General features: G+C 39.5%; 1 protein-coding gene across 15 annotated transcripts in view; it reads right to left on the reverse strand.

The window, feature by feature from the left end:
• ptk2aa (protein tyrosine kinase 2aa) overlaps positions 1 to 20,466 on the reverse strand; it is a 99,414-nt gene that overhangs the window by 1,247 nt on the left and 77,701 nt on the right. For 11 of the 15 annotated variants that reach the window (XM_036145244.1, XM_036145243.1, XM_036145245.1 and 8 more), the window contains 14 exons: positions 19,605 to 19,705; positions 19,201 to 19,290; positions 16,447 to 16,651; positions 13,825 to 13,936; positions 13,650 to 13,724; positions 11,195 to 11,302; positions 10,721 to 10,825; positions 5,933 to 5,989; positions 5,394 to 5,433; positions 3,991 to 4,094; positions 3,570 to 3,578; positions 2,174 to 2,329; positions 2,001 to 2,081; positions 62 to 147 (listed from right to left, as the gene is read on the reverse strand). In XM_036145244.1, the coding sequence (XP_036001137.1) occupies positions 62 to 147; positions 2,001 to 2,081; positions 2,174 to 2,329; positions 3,570 to 3,578; positions 3,991 to 4,094; positions 5,394 to 5,433; positions 5,933 to 5,989; positions 10,721 to 10,825; positions 11,195 to 11,302; positions 13,650 to 13,724; positions 13,825 to 13,936; positions 16,447 to 16,651; positions 19,201 to 19,290; positions 19,605 to 19,705 (1,329 nt within the window). The remainder of the gene's footprint in view (positions 1 to 61; positions 148 to 2,000; positions 2,082 to 2,173; positions 2,330 to 3,569; positions 3,579 to 3,990; positions 4,095 to 5,393; positions 5,434 to 5,932; positions 5,990 to 10,720; positions 10,826 to 11,194; positions 11,303 to 13,649; positions 13,725 to 13,824; positions 13,937 to 16,446; positions 16,652 to 19,200; positions 19,291 to 19,604; positions 19,706 to 20,466) is intronic. The other 4 variants (XM_036145234.1, XM_036145248.1, XM_036145246.1 and 1 more) reach the window with 1 other exon arrangement.

Here is a 20,466-nt window from a genome sequence, read left to right on the forward strand (position 1 = left end):
ACTAAAAACTTAAAAATAAAAAATAAATAAAAACACGCCTTTTCATCAAGCTTCTCCTCACCTTGTCATGACGTATTGTTGCGCCAGCTTCATCTTTGATATTAACTCGGCCAAGTCAGAATTCAGCAGCTTTTGGGCCATTTCGATCTGGTAGAGCACAAAGTGGAAAGATGTATGAATTTCAAAAGGTTAGAATAAACATGTAACAGTCAAAAATAATTAAAATAAAACATCCACGCACGTTCAGAGCCATAAAATATTAATACAATTTGAACTTTTAAACTTTCTGTCGCATTAGAACCACAATCTTCAATATTTCTCAGGCTACATTCACACCGTGGGGCTTGATGCTCAATTACAATTTTCTTCTGATATCAGATTTTTCGTTCATATCACTAATTAACTAACTAACTTGTGGAGTAGTAGGGGCCTAGTGGTTAGAGCAATGGGCTTGTGTTCTGAGAAGGCTGAGAAGCACCAGGTTTGAACCCAACAGATTGCCATGGGTCCCTGAGTAAGACCCGTAGCCCCACATTGCTGCCCACTGCTCCCTAATGGATGAGTTAAATGCACAAGACACATTACATTTGAATGTACAATTTCAATAAAAGATAAAGGTTTATTTTTAAATGCAACCACCATGAGACTTCAGTCTGAACGGTTCTGGGCCCCAAAGCACCATTCATTTACACAAGTAATGGTGGATGTTATTGTTACCAGGAGTGTTTAAAAAAAACGTCATAGCGGCTACGGGCGTCTCTATGTTAATATGAAGTTGTTGAGCAAAGGGAGCTAATATCATATTAAGCATAATGAGGAGAAAACAGCCCAATTATGGCCTTTAGAGCAGTCGTGGCTGTTGTTGCTGTGGAGAAGTCTGTGGATGTGTAGTGAGAGCCGGGAGAGTGACACAAAAGACGGATGAAATACGACCGTCCAGACTTCAGGCGCTCTGAAAACTATCGGATACGATTTGTTACCACGTGTGGAAGTGGCAGGAATTGGACTTCTTTTGGGTGAAAAGATCGGAACTGGGCGGTGCACACTGCCACGAAAAAGACAGATTTGTGTCGCATTTTCCTGCTGTGTGAACGTAGCCTTATTGTGATTTTCAGTAAAAGCCCTTCAGTAAGGGCTTGGCAGCCTCATGCAGGTTTTCCTCAAGGACTGCTCTGTATTTAGCTTTATCCATCTGACCAGCTTCCTTTCCCATGTTTAAGAAAAGCATCCCCACATCATGGTGCTGCCACCACCATGCTTAACCATGGGGATGGAGTATTCAGAGCCCGAAGGCCAAATATGTAATTTTTTAAGTCATCTGGTAGGTTTGCACATCTACTAAACTTCGTCAAGGCTTGAAATTATGTTTTCTATCCTGTATTCCTTGTTGAATTCCACTGCAGGGTGCTTGCTCTTTTTCCAAATTAAAATTCCAGACTTTTTCCAGACTTTTTTAAAACTGATATTTTTTTCCCAAGGCCTTAACTTTATGTACTTGTATACTTGTGTGCCTACTGCCTACTTCATTGATTGAGATTGTACAAACTGTAGACTATTAGAAATGTTAATTTATATAGGCTAGTATTCAATGAACAAATGCATTATTCACAGTAAATTATGCTTTTACTGATGAAAACGTTTCAAAACATGAAAATTACAAGTACACGAATTTCACATCAAACAAGTGTTTCATTCCATTAGGCTAATACAGTACGTGACCAGTTAGTAAAATTATAGTTTTATAGCCTACCTTCCTATTTCTCATTTCACAATGCCTTTGAGCATACTGTAAAATTCTACCATACATTTTTTTCCCATACTTTATTAAGACTTTCAGACAAAATTCAAGACTTTTCAAGGTATGGAAAACAATGTTTCAAAATTACATACTTATTAAGACTTTTAAGACTTGCGCAAGCACCCTGCACTGTGAATGATCTACATACGATGATTTATAGCCCCTAAAAGGTATTTGTTGTGCTTCATGTCTGTGCGGGTACCTCTCTGTGTGTGCTGGCTGGCAGCACAGGAATCGTTTCATCCACTGTCGCCAGTAGAGTCCTCAGAGCCAGACCGACGTCCTGCCAACACAAGCATCCACCTTTTATGAATTTCCCTGTCAAATCTGTTTTATCTAAACACTAGACGGAACATGTGGACCACTGGCCGTTACCTTGACCATGGGGACGTACTCCTCCGGCGCAGCGGGCTGGATCCTGTTGGACATCTCGATCACAGCTTTGACCAGCCCCGTCACATTCTCGTACACCTTGTCGTTTGAGCGATCCAAGTTGGCCGTGGGGGGTGGGCTGATCTCCTGGGGCTGTAACTGCACCCGTTGGATCACAGTATGAGCACGAGTTCATCGCCACTTTTTAAACTAAAGTCAGTCGATTTGTCTTACAAACACGCATTTCTGAAATTGGATTATCAAAGGAGAAAGAGCTAAATGGTGAGAGTACAGGGCTGCAGTGTAAGGGACTCAGCACTAGGTGGCAGCGCATGCAAACATGTATTCAAGAATACAGACAACAGAGAATTTCAATGTTTTTAAAAGATGTTATTAGCGTGCTCTAATTGCTATGAATAGATGACATTTCTACAGAGAGTGGAAACTATACTGTGGTGTTAATCCAGACTAAAGATGACACGACCTGCAATTAAGTGATTTTTACACCTAAATTCTAAATATCCTCATATTGTTGAGACAACCTGCAAGTCTTAAAATAATGAAACACCATCAAAACCAAATAAGCCTTTACTTTGTGTTTGGTTCTTATTTGTGTTACACCTCTTTAAAAAAAAAAAAAACAACTAATTCCATATATGGATGACAATCATATCATCAACTTCGCCTTTTGTTGTTAACAAAAAACGGATAATTTTTTTTTTTTTGTAAAGATAAACATAAATAAATAGATTCTGTGTGGCCAATTATTAACACTGTAAAGGTTGGAGTTTTTTTGTTTTCCCTTTTAGGCAACAAGAAATTAGCGAAAATTAACAGGTGAAGAACATGGATTTCTCTCCACCAACCAAAACACTCTCTCCTTTGGAAACACTTTTTTTGTCCAACAAATATGAAACAATTTCAATCTTGGCTTCAAGAAAACTAACAAGCCAACGCTGATGACTGAGGGGACGAAACAGTTCATGCCACAAAAACCAGAGATGCTTTGAGCAGGGAGTCAGCAACAAGATCATGAAGACGGTGGGAGTTGTTTGTGAGCATAATGTGCCTTTGTTTAACTGAAGAAAGGTTTTTACAAATGGTCATCAAAGCATTAGTAGGTAAAACCTACTTAGTCAACCTTTCTTTAACAATGCTTAGGATGTAATCTGATAGTTTATCAGCTTTTCTTCATCGTTTTTTGAACCGTACTTGAACTACAGCTTATTAGCGGTAAATCTTATTGAAAACTGGACGAAAACTGTTTCTTTCCTGCTTCTTTATTCTTTTTTCTCTGGTGTATTAATCATTATCAGTCACAAAGAGTAAAGATGGAGGTGATGGTAACTAACAGCTAACTAACTCTACAATGGAAACAGACACACATAGATCTGCTTACCCTCCACGGCTACGGGCGGTTATGGCGACGCGTGTTTGAGTGCAAGAAGGTTTGAAAACAAAAAGTATGAAGGGGACCGTAAAGTGCACGGCACGGACAAAAGAAGCGAGTAGTTTTGTGATTTAATAATGAGTGAATGGATGCAGAGGAACAGATGCGAAGAAATGAGGAGGATGAGGGGGAAAAAAAGGCAAGAAAAAAAGTGTTAAGAGGGAGGAGAGAAAAAAAGGAAAGCACATTAGGGCCAAAGCCAACCAAAGATAAGAACGACAGCATCCAGCCCGTAAACATAATGTGAAGCATTTCCATAAAAAAAAGTTTCAAGAAATGAAGAAACTCCAATAAAATAAATCATGCTTTTTTTTTCTCTAAACATCCAAATGATTTTGAAGCTGACGGTGACGTGGTGGTTTATATATACCTTGACTCCGTCGTTGTAGCTGTCCACAGGGCCGAGGCTGGCCAGGTTGGTCAGGTGAGCCGGAGCTCCGGGGCGGGGCGGCTTCTTGGGGGGGGCTACATGTTCTGCAGAAACACAGGCTCAGTGTTGCTTCATGCATCTACAGATTTCCAACTAGCACAGTTTGAATTGCCTTCTCAACATAGTAAGCTGCATACTAGTTGTTCCTTGGTAAAAAAAAAAAAAAAAAAAAGTATGCTCTTTAATTTTGCATACTTTAAAGCGTAACACCTGAAGTTGGATAATAAATAATTGACCAAAATGTTATTAAATTTGCAACAGATTTAGTCCTTTTACATCTGCTCTGTTATGATATGCTTACTACGGTTCTTACTCTGAAGTCACTGCTAAGAACAGTCAGGCTTGCGAATAACAAATACACGCATATTTGTCGTGTTATCTGACTTATTTTTGAGGGATAAAGGGCATTTTTATTAAACCATTCATTCATTTACTTGTTTTTTAAACTGATTTTCAATCTTTTTTTTTTGCATATTTGCATCTTATTGTATTTTTATCTATAATATTACGTCGTACATTGTATGTGTGTTTGTGTTGCATTAAGCACCAGCTGGAGGAACGGGGGGCTTTAAATTTCTAAGGTCTAAGATCAGCGACAGTTAAGAATTTTGATCCAATTCATTCATGCATTAATTCAGGCATCCCTGCACACATTCATCGGTCCAATTTTTAATTCCAACATTCATGCAGACCTGGATTACTTTATCTATGCATGCAGATATCTTTTTATTCTTTCATGTCTCTAGTCATTATTTGCAGCATTCCTTCATTTATGCTGCAACAGGGACACTTTCCCGGATGTTCTCATTCATTTGTTTCTTTACTCACTGCTGTACTCACGCAGGCATGGTTCATTCATTAATTTATGTAATGCATTCATACATGCATCCATTCGTTCTTCACACACGCATCTAGAAATTCATTCCTGCACTGATGCATGCATTCATTTCTGCATTTATAATTTTTAAAGCATTAATCATTTCCTGTGTGTTATGTCCACTGTGCACCGAACTGTGTGGTTATTTTTTTGGAGGCAAACACATTTCTTGATTTATTATGATTGAATAATTCAAAGGAAACAATAATCAATAATAATACTGAGAGGATAAAGTCATTCTCTCAGTATTAGTAATTTTTTATCTATATAAATAAAGGGTATATATTAAAGTAATGATGATAAAGGGCAGTGTACTGGCAAAATTAAATGCTTTATATTTAATGATAAATATATTATTTTGCATTAGAGTGCAGAATTAGTACATTATTCTTCAAATGTTGCTGAAAGCACAACCTTACACTTATAAATGAGTAAGTTTCAGAACGGTTTGAGGCTTTTTAAGTACCTGGCTTCCCGACAGGCTGATAGATATGTTGACTTCCACCCTGTTCAGACAGAGACACACAAACAGAGCTTCCTTTCAGAGACCGGTCCTCATTCCAGTGTCGTATTCATCATTTTCTTATTATGAGTAAAGATAAACAGGGACAACAGATCAGGCTTGAAGCTGAGATTCAGCGTCATAAATATGCCGTTCCTCTGACTTTAACGTTCCCATGGGTGCTCTGTGGTTAGCTGGCTGGTATGTAGGCAGTGCCCTTCGTAGCACACAGACAGAAATACTCTCTCTGGCTGCCCGAGTGTCTGTGTTTTTCCTTGTTTCTCATGAATAAAAAGCACCCCCCCCCCCACTTCTTTCTTTCTTTCTTTTTCTTTCCTCACTTCTTTTCTTTCTCTTGGAAATCCACATCCTCCGTTTGACCGGTTCATCTATTAATAGCGCCGCATACTTTTAACTTTCGTGCAGATAAAGAAAAAGAAAGAGAAAAAAAAAAGGACCGCGTTTGGAAAATAAAGTTTAACTGTGAGCTGACTGAGCGGTACCTGCAGCGTGCCGTCCTCTCTGTCGATGCTGCCTCTGCTGTTCCTGGACTCGGATTTCTGCAGGAAAAAGCAAAATAACGTTGAACTGAGCATGCACTTGTAGAAAATGTTACTAAACAACATGAACAATGTCCTGTTTTAAGAAGCTCAGCACCAAAATCGCCAGCAGATTGCTTTAAAAGGTGCACAGGAATGGATTTTCCGACCGGCAGTCTTGAAACGAGAAACATTGCAAAGCGAACCCCAACAGGTAAAGCATCGGTTATTTCCCCGATCGATTCTGAACTCCTTAAGCCACCTCCAGCGGCAGCTCTCTTTTCTGCGGCCTCAGTACCGTTCTGGTGAAGCACGCCTTGAAGAGATGCATCCTGAAGGAACACGGCGGCCAGAAGACAGGAGACTGAACGAAGAGGCCATCGAAAGAAGAGTCCGGACGGGGACAAAGAGCGTTAGAGAAAGGCCGGCGGAGAAAAAAAAAAAACACAAGACGGGTTGGGAGACAGAGAAAATAAATGAAGAGAGGAAGAAAAACTGAGTCAGAGGGGAAAGAAGGGAGAAGAAGAGACGAAGAAGGTTTTTTTTTTTTTTTTTCCAGAGAATGAAAAGTTCCACTGAAACACGGAGACAAAATCCTGGAAAAGAAACGATCCAACTGCATCTCTCGCTTTTTCTCTCCTTCACCTCCCCTCCCACTCTTTCCATCCCCCTGAATCTCCCTCATTCCTCCCTCTGCGCTGCTCCTGCCAATTCCACTTCCTCTCTCCCTCCCTCTGTCCTCCTCTCACACTTTACGTGTCTCTTTTGCTTTTCTCCTTTCCACTCTTTGACTGACGTTGGGTCTACTGCAAGGAATCGAAATATTTCCTGTGTTTCAGCAGGAGAAAATCACTCTTTGTGTCACTTTTGCAACATATTCTCCTTTACTGAAGGAGAACTATTGCTAAAAAAAAATATGTTAACCCCAGCTGAGATTAGATTTAGGAAAAAATACACACGAAAGTTCATTTTAAAACCCTTCCTATTTGCATTTCTGAAAATGAGCGATTATTAAACTTCCATAATTCTACGTGCACAATGTGTTTACATCAAACGTTTTTATTCCATAATATCCATTACATGAATTAAATGATGATATGCATTCATGGATTCCAATTTACATTATCAGATATAAAACCGTCACTCTGCACACTTTTAGACACCTCTTGTAAAGAGGCATAAAAACCTTTAAAACTAAAACTTTCAAGATTTCTCAACAATCCAACTACTGTATCAAACAAATCGATTCTGTTAAAGGAAAATATCCAAGATTAACACAATATTTTTCATTCTTGGAAATGCAGACAGATAATTGAAATGTTCAAGGGTTGATGAGGGCTTGACTTCATCAGGTGGCAAAGAGAAGTAAAAACAAAATAAAACTCACTGAAGTTTAATGTAAAAGAACTTCTTTACTTCTCTCATATAGTTTTGCCTCCTGATAAAATAATTTAAATCTTTAAAGCAATCAAGGTGGTGGACCAAATATTTGTTGGAATGAAGCTGGAGGGCCGCAAATGGATGGAAGGAAGGAAGGAAGGAAGGAAGGAAGGAAGGATCGGAGAAAGGATGGGTGGGAGGAAGAAAGGAAGAAAGGAACTAAGGATCGATGGGAGGAAGGATGTATGGAAGGAACTAAGGATGGAAGGATAGATAGATAGATAGATAGATAGATAGATAGATAGATAGATAGATAGATAGATAGATAGATAGATAGATAGATAGATAGATAGATAGATAGATAGATAGATAGATAGATAGATAGATAGATAGATAGAAGGAGGAATAAATGAATGAAGGAAGGAATAAGGGAAGAATGGATGATGGGAGGAAGGAAGGATGGATGTATGGGAGGAAGGAACTAAGAAAGGAAGGATGGATGGGAGGGATAAATGACGAAAGGAAGGATGGATGGATGGAAGGGAGAAAGGATCAAAGGAAGGAAGGATGGGTGGAAGGGAGAAAGGAAGGAAGGATGGGAGGAAGGAAGGAACTAAGAAAGGAAGGAAGGATGGATGGGAGGAAGGAAGGATGTATGGAAAAGAGAAATGATGAAAGGAAGGATGGATGGATGGAAGGGAGAAAGGATGAAAGGAAGGATGGATGGATGGAAGGGAGAAAGGATGAAAGGAAGGATGGATGGATGGACGGGAGAAAGGAAGGATGGATGGAAGGGAGAAAGGAAGGATGGATGGATGGAAGGGAGAAAGGAAGGATGGATGGATGGAAGGGAGAAAGGATGAAAGGAAGGATGGAAGGGAGAAAGGATCAAAGGAAGGATGGATGATGGAAGGGAGAAAGGATCAAAGGAAGGATGGATGGATGGATGGGTGGAAGGAAGGAAGGATGGATGGATGTATGGAAGGGAGGAAGGAAGGAAAAGGGGATGGATGGACAAATGGATGAATGGGTGGAAGGAAGGACAAAAGAGAAAAAGGACACATGGAGGGAAAAAAGGAAGGACAGACAGATAAAATGGAAGAATGACAGAAAGAAGGAAAGAGTGAAGGAAAGACAACATTTGATCAACAGAAAGAGGATTAATGTTAGGAAACCTGTTTTTCTACGTCCACATTTATCCAGACCTGAAAGCGCTCAAACCGATCTGCATACTTTCCCAGACTGAGCAGGAACCTTAAATGTTTTGTTCTGCATCTGCACGCCTCCAGCTGGTGATCTGCTGGTGCCGCCAACGCTTAACACTAAACAGAGACACGCTGACATCTTTATGCGAGGACTGGATTTATTTCGGTCACTAAAAACCTTCTTAGCATCAATTAAAAGCTCTCTCAAAGTCGGTGCCATATCTTCCTGAATGAATAATGCAAGCCAAGATGCAAGAAACTCCAAATGGTATTTTAGAAACACAATCCAAGACGAAGGCCAGTAAAAAAGAATCGACTCTGTTAAAGGAACGGTCCGCTGAATGTAGTTTTCTGACACACGTATGGTTAATAAAGCATAAGGACACGCTTTCTAAACTGTCTACATAAAAATAAAAGCCACATATGGATTAAAAACCCAAGTTTTGGTCTGCTCTGAGATATTTGTTCAGTGACACGATAAATTCACTGGAAACGCGGAGGGAAGGTCGCATTCGTGTGCAGTAGTGATGAACGATGAGGAGGAGAGGACAAGAGCCTTCGTCACTTTGTGGGCTTTTTAATCTTTCCGGTCCTCCTACATCTGGTCGAAAACCCGAAACACAGCCGATCAAACCAAGAGGAGAAACAATCCGAGCGGAGGAGAGTAGAAAAACAGATTTGGTAAAAAAAACTTTTCTTTTGGCCTGTTTGTCGGATGGTTTTAGTGTCTGATGAGATAAATCAAACCCGCGAAACGGAGCCAGGTTAAAAATCTGAAAAAGATATTTTGGAGCTCTTCTGGCAACAACAATCGGGGGGGGAAAAAGCTCTGCAGATAAAGTGGATCTTTAATTTATTTATTTATTGTTTTGCATTTTGCTGACTCGCTCTTTTGCCAATTAAAAACAACTCAAAGCGGATTTTAAAGCAGAAGGAGAATGACACGTGATTTCTAAAACCTCTTACTTCGTACATCTAGACCAGGCGTGTCCAAAGTGCGGCTCGGATTTGGTGGCTGATGCAGATGGAAGATTTTAGTTTTCAATTAGGGCAAAATTATTACAGAAAAGTAAAATTCCTACAATTAAAAATGTTAAGAACACAAAGTATTCGTCTTTTAATAAACTCACTTTTGACATTCTCTTTAAATTCATAGTAACATGTATCCAATGACATTTAATTACTCGAATGCAGACTTTGTTGCATTAAAATCGGCTAATTACAGCAAGTGTTTTCAAAGAACAACTGAGCCAAATACTGTTCTTATATTGCTAGACTAAAAAAAGAGTTCAGTTTATCCTTGTTAGAGTTAAATTAAATTATTCAAAATAATTTGCAAACTGGATGACCACGAACAAATGTGCAAAAGCCTTTTTTAATTTTGGATCTACAGTGATTTACACATTCATTTCCTACAAAAGATCTGACTATTTTATTTATTTAAAATGATCCTATTGTGTAGAGCAAGTACAAAATTTATATTTTTTGCTTGGTTTAAAGCAAATAATACCCCCATTCCTGTATATTCTGTATAATCTGTGCATATAGCTCCCATATTTATACACAACATTTTATAGTCCCTTATTATTACTTTTTGCTTGTACATACACTTGTAAATAAATATTTCTATCCTGTATAGTACTTCTGGATAGATGCAAACCACACTTCGTTGCTTTGTACTTGTGACAGTGCAATGACAATAAATTCTATTCTATTCTCTCTCTCTCTCTCTCTCTCTCTATTCATATATATATATATATATATATATATATATATATATATATATATATATATATATATATATATATATATATTTACTGAATGTAAAACATGAGGCACAGTGATGGATTTCTAGCTTTGAAATCTGCTTGGTTACACATGGATACATGTTGATGTGAGACGTTCATTTTTAATGAACATTGCATCATCAGATGTCCTACATTGTATAATGTTTCATCTACCAACATCCCACAAACATAATTCTGTGACAACTTATATAAAAAAAAACACCTTTACTGATGCTCCTCCAGTTTGCCTTACAAAGAGCTGGGTAATGGTTTGGATTCTTGCTAATAGGCGGTAAAAATAAACAGCAACGGTCACATGCGTTCACCTCAGCTCTCGCTTTGGTTGGGAGAAGCTCTCCTTTCTGAGTGTGTTTATTTACCATGAGGCTCTCCTCCTGCTCCAGCCACCGCCGGTCTTCCTCCATCTGCTGCTGCTGCTTTATCAGCGTCTCCTCCATCAGAGCCTGGCTCACACACGCTCTGTCCTGCAGAAAACAAAGCCAGGCATGGCCTCGCCTTTTAGTTCACAGGTGGCTACTGGGGAGGGAAGGAGGCTGGAAACATTCAAAACTAACAAAAAAAAATTAAAATTCTGGTTGGACAGATTTCCTGACTTCTGGTTTCCTGATACATTTATTTAAAGTTTAATATAAATTACGCAAGTAAGAGAGAAAATGGAAATCTGAGTTCTGATTAAAAGATCTTGGAAGAGTCAAACTTGTCTTGTATCAACTAACATGAACATTTTCCACAACCCTTCCTACTAAAAATTATACTATAATGTAGCATGTAAAGTTGTGTATAAATCTAAAACGGCTACTGGTAGAGGAAATAAGAGCGATATCTAGTTCTACCTCCATATTTGGGCTCCACAGTGCTGTATGTTCAGGTCTGAGCTGATTCCAAGAATCAGTCTGAAGAAAGCTGCCTCCTACTCCTCCGACACCACCATGAGCTGACGACTGGAGAGGGAAACACAGGAAATGGTTAACTCCACTCTCTCTTTATTGGTGCACACGCAACTCCCGACCTCCGTTAAATTAGATTTAATTAACATCAACCTGGTAATATGCATCTTTCCCTTGAGAAGGTCAGGAAATGTGTAAATAAAAAGGCCGTCATCGTCAAAAACAGCAGCATGAGCGATCATGTGTCCACTGCTTGCTCAGCAGGACTGGCTGCTGCGAAGGTAACGACTTTGACTGGGCTTCCTCACACATAATATGTATTAGAAACATTTTATCATAACTAGGATTGGATTGGATTACGTATTTCTATGCGATTAAATATGAATTTCATACAAGATGATGAAAAGATGAAGTCTATGTTCCTATATATAAATAATATAGAGCATTATTCCAACTGATCTATCATTAAGTTGGAAAAAATAGAGATTTCTTATGAAACCAAGTAGCTTTTTGGCCACTGGAGCAGAAGGGTGGTCTTGATTTGTGTCTGCGTGGCGATGTGTGAGCAGCTTTTAGCGCAACAGGAAATGCCTCCTGTCTCCTCAGCTCACGAGGAGAGGATTAGGAGCGCGCATTTCTCTCTTCTGTCTCTCTTTGTTTTGACCCCGTTCAACAGCGAGTCTATCAAACACTGATCTGTGTCAACCCAGGTTAACAGCCCCTGGCCACTGACCTTCAAACCCAGATTAACAAGTTTTAATCTGTTATCTTGATTTGTTAATTCAAGTATGAGAAAAACAAGAATGATTTATTTAGGTTCTGTCTATCTAGACGGCAGAAGGAGACAAAATGTTACCTTTACACCTGGAATAGATCGCAACCTTAAGCCATAAAACGACTCAACATCTGCCAACATCTCTTTGAAAGAAAGTAAAGCAGTGTAACAAGTTTTTAATACATTTTTTTTTATTACAGTAGCAAAATCTCTTTAATTTGAGTAAATTTATATTTTAAGAGAGAAAAGAAATGCCACATTGAGAATTTTTTCTTCACAAAATCACCAGCGGCAAAATGATTAGCGCCTCCTGTGAAAAGAAGAATCAAAATAAAAGTGAACCTCATCAATTTTGCCGTTTAGATTTAACTTTTTTAAGTTAATCAGAGAGTTTATTAACATTTATTGAGTAATCCAAAATTGCCTCTTCCCCTGTATCATAAATATGACAGATTTATATTTCTACTTAAAATGATAAAAGACAAATTCTTACTTCTGCCACCTTTTTGTATTTTTTCTTAAACGTCTATTCGTAGTAACTGATGTTTTGCTAGTATATGTAAGCCTTATTTGTTTGCTTTTTCTAAACTTCATATATTGAAAATAATTTTTCTAAATGGAGACCTTGTCTTTGAAGTGTGATGATAATTCTTTATATGTCAGGAAATGGCAACAAGAAAACAGCGAGTCCTCTGAATTTACCAACATCTAAGCAGCAAAAAGTCTCTTCTTAGGGAGCAAATCTCCATAAAAAACATTTTTTGAGGGTTTTGTCCACATCTTGCATTCCTAGCGCGACTACAAATGCTTTTGATCGTCACTGATTTTGAATAACAGCCAAAGAAACAACAACATTAGAAGAAAAATAACTAAAGATGGGCATACATTGTACTTTTTTTTTTTGGCCTTTTTGGGCTGATTCTTCAGTCGTGCGAGAATTCTTTGGATCGGGCTGAGTTTCAGCTTCATTGTGCGTTCTGCGTCGTGTAGTATACCGAGGGTACCGAGGGACGTTTAGCCTCTTACGACCACCTCACGATCAGGAATGGTACGGTTGGATGAAAATCAAACATGTTTGAAATTCAGTCGGCCCTCGTGAGCAGTCGTGAGCGTGTCCTGCTGTTGAAGCAGAGCAACGAGCCGATTTCCCGCGCACTCTCCATGTGCAGACAAGAGAATTCATCTTCTTCTTCTTTTCAGACAAAACCATAGGCGTGGAGAAACATGGTGGCGGTACGTGTGACATGGAGTACAACTATGGAGGAGCAATAAATGAAGGACGGATAGAACTGCCAAGGCAGCGCGTTTCGTTCTAGTGAAACTCATATTTAACAGTGAGCATTGACACTTCCATCTTTTTCTTCTTCTACTGTTGACATTTGGCTTCCGGGTAGATGAGTCTGAGTAGCGCCATCTCTCTACAGGGCTGAGTCCGACGTGAACGGTGAACTTTTAAACCCCGCGGTTTCGTCGTACAGTTTGAGCTGTATATGAGTACCACGATTGAAAATATCGTGCAGTGTATGCCCGCCTTAAGAAACCGATGTCCAATCCTAAGTATTATACATCAGTGTTTTACTTGTTCAAAAGTAATAGTGATGTTTGTGCGTTTCTGGTTTGGGTTACCTGGAAGTGGTTGTGCTGTGGGCTGGGAAAGAAGCCCTCACTGGTGCGAGGACTGGGGTAACCCGGTCGACTGGGCTGCAAACATAGAGATGTCGGCATCGTCTTCAAAAGCCTCAAGAGAAACCGGGAGGAATAATGAGAGAGAAAAAAGCTAAACGCGTCTGTTTAGACTTACTTTAGGAGGAGCTTCATCAGAGCCTCCGGAGTCCCAGGAAACGGTGACCTGCCTCCTCATCTCCGTCCTCAGTCTCTCCTCCTGTTGAAGCTTCTCCTCCTCCAGTATAGTGCTGCAGAAATCATGGCACAATAACAGCACAAATACGTAATTATTCATTTCCCTAACCATTAGTGGAACTGAATTCTGCCAGTTTATGTTTTTTTTATTAATGAACTGCACAAAACATACAGCTGTTTGGAGGAGTGGTACCAGCTAAATACTGAGATCTTTTCTCATCATAGGCTAAAGCACAAAAAACTTAACTGTGACTGCTTTTCCTGCAAGACCCTCACAGGTTTGCAATGATGCATTTTTTTTTTTAGTTGGTAAAAATATAAGTTGCCCTGTATTAAAACTGAAATGTGGAGTCCTCCTTTAAAATCCTGGATGGGGGCCTGTGGGTGCAGGCAACAGCTGCAAAAGAGCTTATTGGGAGAACTGCTTAAAAATCAAACGCTGAGATGAATAAACAATAAATCAATCACACCCATATATTATAGTGCATGGAAAGTTGTTTGCAACCTGGACATTAATTAGGAATATAAGCTATAGATCACATTTGGGTAAAAAGGTCAGATTTGTGCCACTTTTGCCTCCAGTGTGAACCTGGCAAGCCTGAAGTGGATAAATTTGTCAGAAGATTTCGCCTCAGGCCACAGGGAGGCGGCATTTCTCAGAATAAATTGTGTGCATTGGAAAAACATTAAAGGTATTTTTTTTCCCTCTATATCATCTTAACATATGAAGCTACTGCAGCCAGGCTCTCTCTTCAAAGTCTCCTGAATTTTCAAGCACCCTGATGTTGACTCAGCATCCCAACGTGTTGCAGTGATACTGATGACCGTCAGGATTCTGATGGGTCTCTCCATGGAGAACTTGTTTTTTTTTTTTTGTACAAATGTGTCGAACATTGTTGATATTCCAACATCCTCCATCTCTAACCCCCATAAAACAAGGGTTTGAAACTTCACGGAAGCGTTGAACATGTAGATCTCTGTTCAGTATGGATGAAAAGCTCCAGCTTTCCGCCCCCTGTTTTCTTCTTGGAGATTTTGCCGTCCCTGTCATGATTTAGGTTTTTGTTTGTTTGTTTTTGTACTTTTCCGGTCTAGAATCAGCTCTGTCACCTGTCAGCCACAGAAACCCTCCAATTAGCTCAGTCCACTCCTCGGTCACCAGTCATCAGCCCTGACCAGCTCCACCTGCTGCCACTAATCAGTTCCTACTCTGCTCACCTGTTCTCCAGCCTTCACATACCTGCCTCACAACCATGTTGCGTTCACTTCTTGTGTACTCAGCCTGCATCTGGTCAAGTCTGGTTCTGCCAGCAACTTCTGGTCTTTTAGCAGTGAACATTTCCAGAAAAAAAAAAAAAAAAAAACTTTTAAAGCTGAGTTGGCTAATTTCGGGTTCATAACCCGCCAACCGTAACAGTTCCTTTCTCCTGTGATGGTACCCCTTGAAGTTACTGCTTACAACTGATTTAAAATACATGTGAGAGAACCAAACGTCTATTCGTAATAACTGATGTTTTGCTAGTCTATGTAAGCCTTATTTGTTTGCTTTTTCTAAACTTTATATATTCAAAATAATTTTTCTAAATGGAGACCTTGTCTTTGAAGTGTGATGATCGTTCTTTATATGTCAGGAAATGGCAACAAGAAAACAGCGAGTCCTCTGAATTTACCAACATCTAAGCAGCAAAAAGTCTCTTCTTAGGGACCAAATCTCCATTAAAAACATTTTTGAGGGTTTTGTCCACATCTTGCATTCCTAGCGCCACTAAGAATGCTTTTGATTGTCACTGATTTTTTAACTGGGACCAGTTAGGACTGTATTTGGCTCTGGATCAGGACCATGGCCTCTGTATTATGACTGTTGTCATTTCAGCTTTTAACTTTTTGCTCACTCTCTTTTTCTTCATAGTAGGTACACCTGGTCTGACATTCTGTTAACTGTGACATCATCCAGAGAAGACAGATCACCTGTTATTTTCATCTAATGTAGAACAGATTACTAGATCAATGTGTGCTTCTGTGCTTTTGTGTCTCTCTTGTTGTGTCTCTGCTCTGTCTTCTGTAACCCCCAGTGGGTCGAGGCAGATGACCGTTCATACTGAGCCCGATTCTGCCGGAGGTTTTCCTTCCCGCTAATGGGTGGTTTTTCTTTCCACTGTCGCTTCATGCTTGCTCAGTATGAGGGATTGCTGCAAAACCATGGACAATGCAGACCACTCTCCCTGTGGCTCTACGCTTCTCCAGGAGTGAATGCTGCTTGTCGGGACTTTGAAGCAATCAACTGGTTTCCCTTATATAGGACATTTTTGACCAATCTGTATAATATGATTGATTTTAACTTTGTAAAGTGCGTCGAGATGACATGTTTCATGAATTGGCGCTATATAAAAAAAATTGAATTGAAATTGAATTGTATTAGATGGATATTGAAGGAAAGTGCTTCATATTCTTCTTTTTAGAGGTGTGAATCATTTAACAAACCTACGAGCAGTGTCGTTATGGAGCTGTGGCGCCATGGACGGCTGAAAACTACCCTTCCTTGTTCCAGTTTAAAGCTTGTTACCTGAGTTGTGTTTTGAGTTCAGTGAACCGTGGCCTCTTGCTGGGGTCGTACGACCAACATTTGGTCATCAGGCTGTAGAGGGTGGGCGGACACTGAGGAGGCATAGCCAGCCGTTCGCCGTTCTCTATCCTGCCAATCACGTCGTTGTTCTTCACCCCCTGGAAGGGCTTGATGCCGTACATTAAAATCTCCCACATACACACTCCTGCAGGGGGAAAACACAGAGAGGGGAAGCGACTTAGGATAGAAAATGATGGATGCAGCAGATATCGGCATTAAAATCGGTATCAGCTGATGTTAGTAATTTTTAGCATATCGGTAGCGGTCCCATAAATAAAAGCTGGGCTGATATTTACAACCTATATTTATTTCTATCTAGTTGCCGTTGGAGCCTGGGTTTCAAGAGGGGGAGGGCAGGGGATTTTTTTTAGGTCATGTGACAGTAGCTGTGTTTCCATCCACGTCTCGCGCGAATTTTGAGCGAACCGATGCGAAAATACGCATCAGATGTTTCCATTTGCTGGTTTGTAGCGAAATAACCAGGAGACAAACAGCGTAACGTCGTCATACGTTGACGTTGGCTGTAAGAAACAGGAAGTAGATGTTGCAGCTAGCACGGACCACAGATCAGTAGTGGAGGGAGGCTTTAATGAATGTGCAGAGTTTATTTTATATTTTTAACAAATGAGACTTAGAAATTCTCACGTCTCTTTGTTGGTCCACACGTACCGGCTGTTGCTTCCAGACCTGTTTTCGAGCGTTATGGGAATATCCGAGAGGGCACCGGTCATGACATCAGTCATGCGAGGTAAACGTTCGCTACGTCAGAACTGATTGGACAAATGTGTTTCCATCTCCTATTTAGCGCATTTACTAAGCGAGCGTAAAAACCTTTTTTGTGAAATTTAGTGAGTTAATTCGAATTTTGCCGTTTCCATCAACCCCTTCTAATGCCATACGTCAAAATGTGAATTAAAAAACGTTGATGGAAACGCGACTACAGACAGTGATACATCACAGCCAGGACTTGTGTTTTTTTTTAATGAAGCAGAGATGCAATGTCAGCAGTAAGGTCGCACTGCAAAAACGAATCTTAAAATAAGTAGAATGTTCTTAAAGTTAGTGTATTTATCCTTGATTTGAGCAGGTTAATAAGATTATCTGCCAATGGAGTGAGTATTTTGACCCCTAAAATAAGATAATTAGACATCCTGCACTTGAAATAAGACATTGGAGATGAATTGTTCCTAATTTAAGTGCAACAATCTTATTCCATTGGCAAATCATCTTATTTACCTGCTCAAATCAAGGATAAATACACTAATTTTAAGACATTTTACTTATTATAGACATTTTACTTATTTCTAGTTCTGTGTTTGCAGCGCGTTTTTCAGTGTCAAAAGAAGATGTATACGAAAAGCAGCATGTAAGTCTATATTCAAAAACTAAGCTTAGTTTTCCTTCGCTACAAAACTGTACATAATTTGACCATAATTTGTACACACACCCAACCGTAATTATCAGTTATCGTACATAACCGCAATATTAATATCGGATATCGATATCGGCCCAAATTTTCATATTGGTCCATCCTTATTATAAAATGTTGAATGAAAAACCAACAAGTTACTATGAAATGGTAAACAGCTTGTACTTGTATAGCGCTTTATCAAGTCTGATGAACTTAAAGTGCTTTACACTACAGTCAGTCATTCATACACTAGTGGTGGTGAGCTACATGTAGCCACAGCTGCCCTGGAAAAACTGACAGAAACGAGCCTGCCGTACATCGGTGCCACTGGGCCCTCTGACCACCGCCAGCAGGCAATGTGGGTGAATGTGCCTTGCCCAAGGACACACAACTGAGATAGTCAGAGCAGGGGATCAAACCAGCAACCTACCAGTTACAGTACAAACTCCTTAGCTCCTGCACCACTGTCGCCCAACCAGTGTTGTAGTACTCGAGTCTGAGACTCGAACTTGAGTCCAAGTCATTAGCTAAATTTAGAGACTCGTGACTTGACTTGGACTTGAGCACTGATGACTCGAACTTGGACTCGGACTCCTACGTTCAGATCATTCTTACTCGGAAATTGAGAAAAAGACTCAATTTTTTTTATATCATTAGGCTATAATTTTAATATGTCATTAGAATATTATTTGGTGTATGATTTTAATATCTAAATTATTAGTGCAATGTGGTGGAGTGTGGATTTTTTTTTTAGTTTAAAAACATGTAGGCTATGCTTATTTAGTGCGGAACTTGGACTCGACTTGATCAATAGTGACTTGACTCAGACTCGACTCAGATATTTTTTTTAATGACTTGGACTTGACTCGGACTTGAACACTGGAGACTCGAACCTGGACTCGGACTCGAGGCATAGTGACTTGACTACAACACTGCGCCCAACTAACATCAACTACACACATATTCTTGTGATACATCAACTTTAGGCCTCATAGTGTAAAATTAAAGTATAAATGAGCTTATGTGACGGAAAGTTTTTCCCTCCAGTTACTAACTAAAATGATTTAAAGTGCTGCCCTTATGGTCTGATATATCTATCGCACGAACATTAATGCAGATATAAAGGTAAACCGCTATGTGAGGGATTGAAGGTGAATAAAAAGAACAAGGGAAGGTAGATAAGAAAGTTTGTAAGTAAAAACGGAAGAAGGGAAAACGTTTGAATAAAATCCTCGACTTTTCCAGGCAGCACAGGAACTCTGAGGAACAAGAGACACACTCACCAAACATCCACACGTCGCTAGCAGAGGTGAATCTCCTGAAGTTGATCGATTCAGGGGCCATCCATTTGATAGGAAGTTTACCTTTAGAGGCTGAGACACAAAACACCGGATCGTTAAATGTATTCGGTAGGGTTAGGGTTAGGTACAGAACATCAAAAACACTGATTCCCAGTTAATAGGGTTGACGAAAGGTAAATCTGAATCTGGTTGAATGAGTGGCTGCAGTGTCCTAATGTCACCAGTAGATGGGAGTAAAGTGAAGGCAAAAGAAAAGCTTCTCAACTAAGAGGAGAACAGACTGATCTCAGTATCTCAGTATGTAAAGCCTTCATAGTAAACACCTCGTGTGTGGGAGTCGTGCAGTGGAAACTCTCAAAAGCACGGGTTTCATGGGATTACATTACCTTTGTAGTATGAGCTGTCCTCCATGTATCGAGACAGACCAAAGTCTCCGAGCATCACGCAGTCCACAGAGGACACCAACACATTACGAGCTGCGATGTCTCTATAACACAGACAGCATCTGCACTTAGCACTGAATCCTAACATTTGTCAAATTACACCCCTTAATACAAGGTTTCTCTAGGTTTAAGAGAGTTCAATTTTGACCTTTTAATACCATTATAATTCAAATTTGAGGCCTGAAGGAATTACAGTAATTAATAACCTATTTAATGAATTACTTTTAACTTAACTTAGGCAAGTTAACCTGATAATTTACTTTTTAATTTATAGTCATAAGTATCCTAATAGCTTAAGATAGCCTAATTATTGACTCAAATTAAAAAAAGGGAATGTATTAATTAATACATTCAGCATTAGTTAATACATTTTTAGCTCATTACATAAGCTTAACATAATTCACAAGGTTACCTGATTCTATGACCTCTAGTTTGTAAATTAGTTGCACTAAAATGTACTTTCTAACATGTTAAACTTAATAATAAAAGTTAAAACTTTAATAACTAAAGTTGACTTAATGAACTCGTTCATGTCATATTCAGCTCACCTAATTTAACTTTAACTTACGAGGTTGGTAGGTTATACCTCATTATGTAAGCTGAATATTAGTCACCATGTCATAAGGTAATCCAGTGCATTGCATGGAGGCACCGTTATTCTCCTACCCTAAACTGCATCCTTTATTTATTCTTCTTCCTTTATTCTTATTTATTTATTCTTCTTCCATCCATCAGTTGCCTTCTGCTTATCTGAGATGGAGTCATCGGGATCGGGTGCCTGTCTACAGTTCCATTCATTTGATGC

This window comes from Fundulus heteroclitus, chromosome 13 (genome assembly GCF_011125445.2).
Source record: "Fundulus heteroclitus isolate FHET01 chromosome 13, MU-UCD_Fhet_4.1, whole genome shotgun sequence".
Taxonomy (NCBI): domain Eukaryota; kingdom Metazoa; phylum Chordata; class Actinopteri; order Cyprinodontiformes; family Fundulidae; genus Fundulus; species Fundulus heteroclitus.